Here is a 12,073-nt window from a genome sequence, read left to right as displayed (position 1 = left end):
AAAATGAATGAAGAGTAAAAGGAATTTCTCTGTACTATTTCTTACAACTGCATGTGAGTGTACAATGAACTCAAAACAAACAGAAAAATACTGGTCTGAACCAAGGCTGCAGGGTTGCAATAGAAGATCTTATAACACTTTCTGGTATAATCCTATGCAGATTACTCACTGATTATATGTGAGAACTCGTACCTTTGAACCGAAGGGAACCTGCAGTCTTTCAGATGAGTTACAGTGGTAGGAAGAGCCCATGCACTCACACAACCACACACCCACATACTTACATACCCATACACACCCACATACTCACAAACACACACATATCCACATACATACACACACATCCCCACATACACACACACACACATAGATACACACACATCCACATACTCACATATCCACACACCCACATACTCACATACACACACCCACATGCTCACATACACACACACCCCCACATACTCACATACACCCACCCACATACCCACACACCCACATACCCACACACCCACATACTCACATGCACACACACTCACACATACAAACCCACATACTCACATACACACACACACTCACTCACATATACACACTCACATACACACACTCCCACATATATACACACATACATCCACCTACCTACACACATACACACAGATCCACATACTCACATACACACACACACATATACACACACCTACATACTCACATACACACCCCCACATACATACACACAGATCCACATACATACATACACATGCATCCACATACATACACACACATCCACACTATTCTACATCCACATACTCACACATGGATACACTCACACTAAAGTTAATTAAGATCCCTAGTTAAATAGCCATGAATATAAAAGCTTATTAGAGTTGAAGCAGCTACACAGGCAGAAATAGAACTCTTGTTCTCCCTTAGCTCACAGAGTCTCTGGCAAGGGCACACTCTTGAAAGGGGGATTTTATCAGATCTGAAAAGCTCTATCTTTCAATATTGTCCTTTTATACATTGGCTTGAATCACCATTTTGAAAATCTTACATTCCAATCTCTGTGTGTCTGTTTGGAAAAAGTGAATGTTGACAAAGGTCCAGTCTCCCACATTCCTGAACCAAATTCAGTGTCAGCAAGGACCCACCTTCATCATTGTGGAGAAAGCAGAGTCATCTTCCAGATGTTGCATTCCAAACACTGCCTCCAGTGTTTTCATCATAATGAGGAGCCCATTTCCCTGAAGGGCTCCAGGAATTATGCATTTTATAGTCTCATTTAAAGAGTGAGGGGCAGTACCTTAGCCAATCACAAAGCAGGCATTGGCAGAGCAGGGCTTGGAACGCAGGTTTGCAGCTGTGAGTTTAAGACTAGTGGTTTCCAAACTATTGAGGACTTCTCTAAACTCCGCTTTGAATAATTGGAAAGACTTAGCAATTAACCAATGAATGATTATGGCTTATTTCTACTCCTCAACCTCATAATCCTACCCTCAGTGAGGAGACAAACAGAAAAGCAGATAACCTCTTCTTTCAAGATCCTTAGCTCTGTCCTTTTCTTACTCTCTGTCCACTTCCCGGGTTCCTCTGTGAGCCCTTCTTCTTCTGCCTTTCCTTTGGTTCATTGCTTAGTTCACTCTCAATCATTCATAGTTCTGGAAATCACTCCAAAATATGATTGTTGGCTCCCACATCTGTGTCTCATTCCAAACCTCTCCCAGAGTTGAAATTTATGAACCTAAATCTCCTGATGGTTACCTCCACAGGTACTTTCAACTCAGCATCCCCGAAATCCTTTCCTCCCACTTCGACCTGCAATTCCTTCTGTGCCTTCTGTGGTTGCAGGAACCACCATCAGCCCAGTTGCCCAATCTAGAAATGCCAGTGTCTTGTTAGCTCCCTCTCCTCCCATATCCTGCATCCCAATCTGTCATCATGTGCTGCTAATTTTACCTCCTCTACATCTTTGCTACTTACTGTCCTTAGCCCAAACCTTCATCTTATGCTTGGTTTACAATATCCTGGCCCTTTCAAATCCATCCTCCTTACTGTTGCCAGGTGGATCAAAACAAAAGTCTGTCCATATCATGACCCATGGCTCAAGATCCTTCGAAGTCTAGCCTCCAGGAAGCTCTCCCTTCATTTGCAACCTCACAGTTTATGCTCCAGCAACAACTGCTTGTATTAGCACTCCCTCAGATCCCCGTCACATACTCCCACACACCTTCCTTTCTTCAATATGTTCCCTCTTCCTAGATTGCCTTTTTCTCTTACCCCCTTTAACCCATTCAACCTCTACTCATTCTTTAAGATTTAATTTGGGCATTTCCAGGAAGCTTTCCCTGCCCCCTAGTCTGGTTTAGGTTCCTGCCAATATACCTTCTTCATACTTGGTTCACAGCACTTCCTGTGCTAGGTCGTAACAATCAAACTGTATGCCTGTTTTCCTCTTAGCTCCTCCAGAACAAGAATTGAGGTTTATTCTTCTCCTTGTCTCAAGCGTTGAATATATCCTGGTTTACAGCAAGTATACTGACTGACAAAACTGAGGATGCACACCACCCATGAAGGAAAGGAGAAAAGGGAGAGAATATATCCTTTAGGCCAGGAAAAGTAAAGACTAGGTGAATGGGAGGTTTTGTGATAAACTACCAAAGAGGCATGTTCTCCTATGGGTCAGGGAAGGGGCGGTAAAGAGGCCAGAAGTTTGAGAATTCAGTAGAAAATCTGCAATAATAATTCCAGTGCCTGTAATAGGAACTGCTAGTAGAAGATTCTACATGGGTGTCTCATGTTTCTGCACATCATCTGAGCAAAGACATGGGTTTTGTTCTGGAGTATCCTTTGAAGGAGGTTGTAAAGGAAACAGCCTTAGAAGATAACATTTTTCCAGGGAAAAGGAAAGATTTACTTTATGTCCATAATAACAAAGGTGATGGCTTCCTCTGGGGCAAAAGTTGAATAAGTTTGCTTACAATCTATTTTAAAGGATTGGGGCTTTCTTATTTTGGGGGTCTTAAGCTGGGATAAAACCCACTGTATGCATAGCATACACTTGAGCTGCCTGCAACACCCCAGTGCAACTTATGGGACAAGAGGGACAGGTGCAAACTGATGCTCATGTCCCATTATGCTGTGAGCAATAAAGTCCTTGGTCTGTGACTCAGAATTTTCACATCTTCTGCCAGCATTGCATTCGTAAAAGCATGGCAGACTAACTTGTTAGCTTGCAAGCAGGGTAAAATCTTAGATTGCTATGGCTTGAATGTCCCCTCGAAAAATCATGTTGAAATTTGATTGCCAATATAAAGACACTGGGAGGTAGGACCTTTAAGAGGTGATTAAGAGCCCTTGTAAATGGATTAATGGTTATCATGGGATTGAGTTTGTTATTGAAGGGATGAAAAGGATGAGTTCAGTCCTATTTTCTCTCTCTATCTTGGATGCTTGCTTGCCATGTGATGCCTTCCACCATGGAATGACACTCACTAGATGCTTGTGCCATGCTCTTGGACTTCCCAGTCTCCAGAACTATGGGCCAACTAAACTTCTGTTCTTTATAAATGACCTAGTCTGTGCTATTTTGTTATACAGAATGGAGCAGCAGGTGATGGACTAAAACACAGACCCTGCCTAGTTCTTGACAGGAATAAGGAGGATAACAGAGAAAAGGTGATCAAGCAGTAGTGAGAACCACATTAAGGTTGGACCACCTAAATATATGGACAGGTCTGCATGGTTGTTGAGATTTCTAGCAGCAGGGCTGTTGGGGAAAGAGTAAAAGAGAGGGAAAGAAGCTGAATAGTAAAATAAAATCTCAACATAGGATATTCTTCTTACATTCCAGTTTTGCTATAAGAGTAATTCTGGAATAACCTGAGAGATAGTCATTGATGAGGGGAAAAAATGCTAGGGCTTTAAATCTACTCTCAAAATCTTTCTTGCTTTCTTCCCATTCCTATTTAAAGTTCCTCATGCAGACAAAGCAAGTGCACAATTAATTGGGTTGATGATTACCTACAGCTTGATACTTTGCCCCTGTGTAGAACTTCCATCTGCAATATGTGACATTTAACACAAATTCAGGGACAGTGTCTTTTCTATTAAATGTCACAGAAAGCTGTAATTGAGCACATTTTTTTCAACCTCTTCAGTGTCTTAATCTCTAAGTCTCAGAAGGGGTTAAGTCCAAGAAACACTCATTTAATTTACAGAATGCTCTCTATCACAGAAGCCTTGAGAATAGTAATTAGTTATGGATTAAAATGAGGCAGCCCTAAGCACACAAAAAATGCAACAGGACTTCAGAGAGACTATGATGGCTCACAATAAATGCGAGGGAACTTGTGCTAAACATTTTCCATAAAGCATCCTGGAAACTATTTGAGCATGTCAAAACAAACCCCCATTCACACTATTTTTTCCTCATTTCCTTTGCAAACAAAAATAGATTCCTCTTTTAGTTTATGTTTTTTTTCCACTTCATCTTCTCAAGCTAATCCAATTCACTTTCCACTTCCCCTTTTCTATACATTTGTGTACATGAATTAACGGGACAGGAAGCTGACCTAGGGGAAATCATAAAAAGCTCATAAAATAGCTCCACATGGGAAATAATTTTGCAAGAACATGCTTCTGTTATAAATTGTTCTCTCTCTTTGTAAGCTCTCTCTATAATGAAAAAATCTTGTATTGATTTCTCTTGGAATTTCTGATAGCAGTTTTTGACTCAATGCACAATCTGACCATGCTCTGCTAGTCAGACTTACACTACTGAAAGAAAGAGGATGAGCACAGAAGAGACAAGCTGTAAAAGGTTTAGTCTGAAACTTCTCATGTGTCTAAGGGACAACTTATCTGATTACCAGAGGAAAGGATACTTTTTTTAAGGTTCAAGACCAGCTTGGGCAACATAGTGAGACACCATCTTTTAAAAAAAAATAGCTAGGCATGGTGGCAAGTGCCTATATTCCTAGCTACTTGGGAGGCTGAGGTGAGAAGATGGCTTGAGGCCAGTAATTCAAAGATACAGGGAACTATGTGCCACTGTACTCCAGCGTGCTTGACAGAGTAAGACTCTGTTCTGTCTTACACACACACACACACACACACACACACACACACAAAGAATAAGTCTAAAAATTCTTTGCCAGTATTTTTGATATTTACCCTGAAAGAACAATACAGACCCACATATCAGCTGTGGGGAGGGGTAAACCACCAGCCTGAATTTTTAAAATCAAGAGGCTTTTAACTCTAGAGTTTCCAAAAAAAAAAAAAGTAGACTCAACACTAAACCACTTTCAGTACACCAAGAAGAATTTCTTTGTGAAAGTGGTTGTCTCCTTCCTGTTGCTGTCAGCCCTATTGCTGTACCTTCAAGCCAGCCCAACACCATTAGACTCCTCTGCTGGATGGCATAGTCACCTAGGATGGGATTCACTTGGCTTCATCCAACTCACTCTTATTCCAGTTTTGTCTCTATCTTGTCCTTAAAAGAAGTCTCCAACATCTTATGATCCTGATTTTGTCCTTTAGGTCTTTTATTTTCCTCCAAGGATTTTGAAGTCCTTGTGAAATGAACATAGTGTTAATAAGCTTACAGGGTTTTTGTGGGAGTTAAATGACGATGATGACGATAAAAAGAATAAGACTGACATTAACAAGTAACACTTACTGAGCAGTTTCTACAAGCCAGATACTATGCTAAGTATTACATGAATGAAGACTTTTGATTCTCATGACAATGCTATGAAATACATATAATTATCACTACTTTACAAAATGAGGAAATGGAGACATGGACAAGTTAAGTAACCTACCAAAATTACATGGCTAGCAAGCAGTGGAACTAATGATAAATCTGGTACCCTCCGTGGTGTCAAGCTGCTCACAAGAATTGGAGGGAAGAGTCTAATCCCATCCCTAACCCTCGGGCAAGAGGGGAACGGGGAGGGGGCATCAAACAAATTGGTCTAAAATGGAAAGGGCTTAGAGGTCAAGTTTGTGTCCAAGTCCTAGGAGAAAATTAAAAGGATAGAATTTGGGCCATAAAATGAAAATCAGAGCTCAATTAAGGGATAGAGAGGGACATGACAGGAGTGAGAGCAAACTGGCTCCTATCTGAACCCACTGTCTGTTTCCTTGGCCCATGGTTTCTTAATATGTTTGACACGTCTTTTCAGAACATGGTTTTGTGTACCTCAGTTACCTCAGTTTCCACTACTTTGAAATATGACTATCTAGCCTATGAGAAAGCCTCCAAATTGTTCCAAAGTGAGTTTTACACCCAGTACTTCAATTTATTCTCAAAATGTGATGAAATCCCGTAGTGGTCTTTAGATGGCAGTAACTACAAACAAGCTGCATCTTTTGTTTATACCCTAATCTCAAAGTCTCTTGAAACTCACCGCAGAGAAATAAAGCCCCAAATGGTGTTACCCATGAGACGTATTTAGAATAAGAAAGATAAGAGTGACAGAAAGTCACTGATAAAAGGAATCTATCTCAGAGACTCAATCTCGGGATTCCCTACCTCACACACTTTCCACAGAGCCTGAGTGATCTCTCTAATTCCATTTGTTGGTTTAGAATAATCTAGAGTATCCCACAGGATTAGATCCAAAATCCTTATGTGGCCACAAGGCCCATGACAACTTGGTTGCCATTGGCCCTGATTCACTAACAGACTGCTAGCCTCATTTGCACACTTTCTCCTATGTAGTATTTGAACAAATATTTATCGAGGGTCTATTATATACCAGTGAGCAACACCAAACTCAACTTCTGCTCTTAAGTCTTACATACTAATTGAGGAAACTGTATCAATCAAATAGATCTAAGATTACAACTGTGAAACATGCTGTGGAGGAGAAATGTAGTTTTATGGGAGTCAATAACAGAATCTTACTAGGAAAGGGGGTCAGGAAAGGCTTCCCCATGGAAGTGACACTGGAGCTGTGATCTGAGAGATTAGGCTGTTAACTAAGTGAAGACAAGAAGGCAATCCAGGCAACAAGAAGACCAGAGGCAGGCCTTGAAAAACCCTGATGAATAAGACTATTGCTACCTCTCAAGAGCAAAGGCAGGAATAGTGAGAGATGAGAAAGGAAATCAGAAAACCACTGGATTAAACTAAGCCAGGTGTGGGGGTTGCAGAAGGGGTGGCAGGAGAGTGGGTAGATCAGAATACCATTTTCAGATTATCCTGACTACATTGAGGAAACAAGAGGAAAAGAAATTCAACTGGTTTTGAGTAGACCAGAAAGTATATACCACTATAGTCCAGAAAAGAGAACACTATAGCTTTAATTGAAGTGATATAAATGGAGATGGTCAGATAAACGGTCAGTACCTGATAACAGACTTGACATGGGAGGGAGAGAAGGAGGTATCATCAGTGCATCCAGATTTCTGGCTTCTTCAACTGAAAGGATGATAATGTCATATGCAGACATGAGCAACACGGGACAAACTCAAGTGTGAGTGGAGATGGGCAGGTTTTGATTGGCTGCTTTCTCTCCTGCCTCTAGCACAATCACTTTGTTTCCCTTGTATCACAACAAAACTTCTCAACCTCCCATTGTGTGGTCCAACATCAGTGATATGTCCACTGCCTCTCATATGCATAGTGCTGGCTTAAGAATAAAGCCACTGTCCATGCAGGTCCCTCCACCTGGAATTTCCTTCCTGTGTTAGTCCATTTTCACATTGCTATAAAAGAACTGCCCAAGACTGGGTAATTTATAAGGGAAAGAGGTTTAATTGGCTCACAGTTCAGCATGGCTCGGGAGGCCTCAGGAAACTTACAATCATGGTGGAAGGTGAAGGGGAAGCAAGGCATCTTCACAAGGTGGAAGGAGGGAGAAGTGCCGAGCAGAGGGTGAAGAGCCACTTATTAAACCATCAGATCTCATGAGAACTCACTCACTGTCACAAGAACAGCAAGGGGGAAACCACTCACATGATTCAATTAGCCTTACCATATAATTTCCTCACTAGTTAATTCCTTTTTATTTTCTAAAATCCCATCTTAGATATCCAAGTACCCTTTCCTGTTGCAGTACTTTTATACTCATGCCAATCTCAACTTGAATTTTCTATTTTTGTGCTTTTGTGCAGTAGACTCAAAGTTCCTCAGAATCAGGAAATAGGACTTGTGTTTATATTTGCATCCCTGGTGCTAGCACAGGATTTGACATATGCCTGATGATCCAAAACTCTCTTCTCATTATGGATTAAGAAAAATGGGCATGGAGCAATGATGTAACTTCCTTAGAGTTGTTGAACTCAGGTCAACTTGCTCAAAGGAGTCATAGCACTGAACCTCACACTCTGCTTCCTGTGCCTGCCATGGTGACATTAGTTAAGGGCTGGAATCATTGCTGTCTGTTGTTGGGCTGCTTATTAGTCACACATGTGAAGAATGGCTTGAGCCGTTTCCTAGGAATTAGGAAAATGAGAATTGTGGACTGCAATTCTGCTGTTAACTTGTGAACCCCGTACCAATTAGAGACTCCATAAAAGCTTGAATGAGGATAATATTTGGCAACTGGGAGGTAGAGAGTCATGGCTTCCTGAAGCAAGCCATGTGTGTCTCTTTACACTTGCAAAACCAGGTTGGTAGAGAAGAGGAGAAACAATGTGATTGTGATGGAGTCAGGGGGCAGTGGCCAATCAAGCTCCTTCAACAACTTCACTGGCATCAACATGCCACGGAGATGCCCTGGTGACATTATTTCTCGGGAATGAAGAGATGTGGAGTTTAAAGGGGCCTGATCCGTGGAAGCCACATTATGAAATCCTACCAGTGGTGCTGCTGGGACTACAGAGGGTCAAGACTTTTCCTTCTGTTTTATATGACAGCAATTCAAACCCAAGGATTTTTCCTTCTTATGTCCAGAAGTAGCTTTCTCTTTGTTTTTCTTTTTTTGGTCTGAGAATGCTAAATGTTTCTTCACATTTGTATCTAGGAATGCCTATGTGCTCAATCAGTATGAAAAAGAAAATGTTTTCTCCAAGGTATCAAAGCATGCTTTTCAAAAGTCAAAAACACAATTCTCATATAAATATATAATGAGCACACGTTCAAGATGTATTTAACTCATTAGTGAGGAGACAGGCAAGATAATTTGGTTCCTTAATGAGGGGATAGGCAAGATGGCAAAGCTGGTTCAAAGGCAGATGCAAAAAACTGACGCAGTTATAGCCGGTCGGGGAGAACTGCTGAATGAGATTGCTAAGTTAGATACAAAATTAGATACCAATTTTTATTGGTCTGGTTCCACCAACCAATAAAACCATCTTCAGAATTATCTTCTCTGCTGGACACAAATCATTTTCGCCTCTACTAGGCAAAAACCATTTGTACCCTATCATTTACTACATGTCAACATCTAACTTTACCACATCTGTGCCCCAATCAATGGTAAACAACCAGTTACATTTTCATAGAGGTGTCTTTAAACATTGAAAGGATATATAGTTTTCATGTTGCCTGTTTTCCAAGTTTTGGATACATTTTCTTAATAAAAGACCACAGGAAGGGAAATGACATACCCATTGGTATTCCAAGATACCCAAGGTATGTTTCAGATGACAAAGGGAGATGGGGTTATAGGGGAAAGAAGAAAAAATGGATCCCCACTCCACAGATTGTTTTAAAAATAAACTTCTAACACACATGATCATGGAGACTTTTCCTGTCAAGAAAACAATAAGCCTTCCCTTGGCATTTTGACTGCAGGTCTCTTGCTGATAGGGAGATGAATGATGCTGTTCTTTACATATCCCAGCTGCTGGTTAAGCTCTATAGATTGCAAGGGCATTTCGTCAGTTGGCTGATCCTACCATTCATTACATTTCACATCATTCATTCATTTGTATTCCAGGCACTGTTTTAGGTGTTGGGGATCTAACAGAAAAAAGACACAAGGCTTCCGTCCTCATGGAATTCACATTCTGGTAGAGGTGTGATAGGCAAAAAAAGAGTAAACAAATACACAGAATCATGATGAATTGTGAGACTGCCATCATCCTGTGATGAAAAGCAATAAGAGGGGTCTACTTTGAATAAATTGGTCACTGAGACCTCTCTGAAGAGGCAGCATTTACGGAGCATGAGGCAGGAGGCATGAGAAGGTGCCAGTCATGTGCAGAACCAGGAGAGGGATGTTTCAGGCATTGGGAACCACAAATGTATAGACAGTGAGTGTGAGAGTAGGAAACAAGGAGAGAGTAACATAAGCAAAGACCAGAAAGGCAGATGGAGGCAAGATCATGAAAGTCTCCACAGGTCACAGCAAGAAATTTTGAATTTGTTCTTAAAAAAAAAACAGAAAGCCATTAAAGGGTTTTGTGCAGTGCAGCACCTCACTTTGTATTTAAAATGATCAATTATGGCTGCATTTAAAATGAACATCCATGGAGAATGAATTCTGATGGCAAGGCTGAAAATAGGAAGCAACCATTTGGGAGTTCACTGCAGTAGCCTATGCAAGATATTGTAAGGCCAAACCAATGTGATGACTGCGGAGATGATGAGCAGTCGGTGGTTTTGAGACGTATTTTGGAAGTAAGACCACAGTGGGCCTTGCTATTGGATGTGAAAGATATGATAAAAGGAATCAAGAATATCTCCTGGGCTTACGTAACCAATGCATAATAGTACTGTTGGGTAAGGTGGTCATTTGGGGAATAGAGGTGGCAGAATTGAGATGATTTAGGCAGGGAGTAATCAAGGTTCCTTTCTGGATTTATTAAGTTTTCAAGACTGAAGGGACTTTGACACATTCAGGTGGAGATTTCAAGTAAGTAATTGGATACGAGCCTGAAGCTCAACGAAGACATCTTGGTTGGAGGTATCAATTGAGAGTCTCAGGACATAGATGACATATAAATCTCTTACATTTATATAAGACTTACATTTACATAAATGTAAGTCTCTAAGAATATATGAAATCCCCAGAGGTAAATGTGCAGATAGACAAGAAGTCACAAATCTGAGGGACTTGTGTTAAATATGCAAGAAGTAAATTAATAGTATCAAAGGTTCAACATTTCCATGTTTTCCTTAGCTTTTACTGAAACCATCCAACCATGTCGTGATGTAGTCTATTTCTTTTGCAGAACATCTTTGGTGACTGCGGTGAGTCTATGTTTATGTTATTAGATGCAATGACTGTCAAGAGACTTCAACTATGTATAATTTGGAAATGTTATCCATATCCATATCCATATCCCTCTCAGTATCACTGAATTCCCAAGAGAATAACACAGAAATAATATTTTCCTTCTCAATGGACTTCCAAACACTTTCTGGTACCTTCTTTCTTGTGTACCAAGAACTCCCCTGAAAAAAGGAGGTAGGAAGTGTGAGGATATATAGCAGAATAGTGAAGGGAAAATGTTACCTCTTCTTCTTCAAGTAGAATGAGCCGAACCACAACAATGTGAATTGCATTGCCAATGCTTGGGTTATGGAACAACCCGGTGACCTAGGGTCAGAAATAGAAAACCATTAGCTCCACATGAAGAGATAATAAATAAACACCAGAGGAGACAATAGCATTGTAATGTACATAAAATAAAGGTTTTCTTATAGGTCAGAAATGTTGGGTGGTGTGCTAAGAAGAGTGAAATGTACACATGGCTCATTCCACATTACAATATTTAAAGACAATCATTCAGGGTGATTGCTTGGCTGTGTGTTTGAGGGATTAACATTTTTCTTTTCTTAACCCAGCCCACAGTATTCTCCTCTTTTATTATCAGTTACTCAGGCAAATACCTTTTCCCATCTCAATAGGACTAACATCCTCTTGAAGGCAGACAACATCAATAATGCAAATAGAAAGCTTTAAATTAGGAGTCATTAACTTTATTCCAATTATATTTCTAACCACTTTGAGGAAATTATGTTCTAGTTCTTTGCCTAGTTTACCCCTTTGGTTTACTAACATAAACCGATGAGACAAAGCTGCACAAAAAGGATTGAGTCACTTGGTAAATACCTACTAGAAATATGTAACTAATAAATGATAAAATGTTCCCAGGATATACAATTTTAAGGGAAAGA

General features: G+C 40.4%; 1 protein-coding gene across 1 annotated transcript in view; it reads right to left on the bottom strand.

The window, feature by feature from the left end:
- ADAMTS12 (ADAM metallopeptidase with thrombospondin type 1 motif 12) overlaps positions 1-12,073 on the bottom strand; it is a 372,068-nt gene that overhangs the window by 143,600 nt on the left and 216,395 nt on the right. Inside the window, exon 5 of the mRNA XM_007961310.3 lies at positions 11,409-11,492. Coding sequence (XP_007959501.3) covers positions 11,409-11,492 — 84 coding nt within the window. The remainder of the gene's footprint in view (positions 1-11,408; positions 11,493-12,073) is intronic.

This window comes from Chlorocebus sabaeus, chromosome 4, assembly GCF_047675955.1.
Source record: "Chlorocebus sabaeus isolate Y175 chromosome 4, mChlSab1.0.hap1, whole genome shotgun sequence".
Classification (NCBI taxonomy): domain Eukaryota; kingdom Metazoa; phylum Chordata; class Mammalia; order Primates; family Cercopithecidae; genus Chlorocebus; species Chlorocebus sabaeus.
This window is presented reverse-complemented; position numbering and strand designations above follow the sequence as displayed.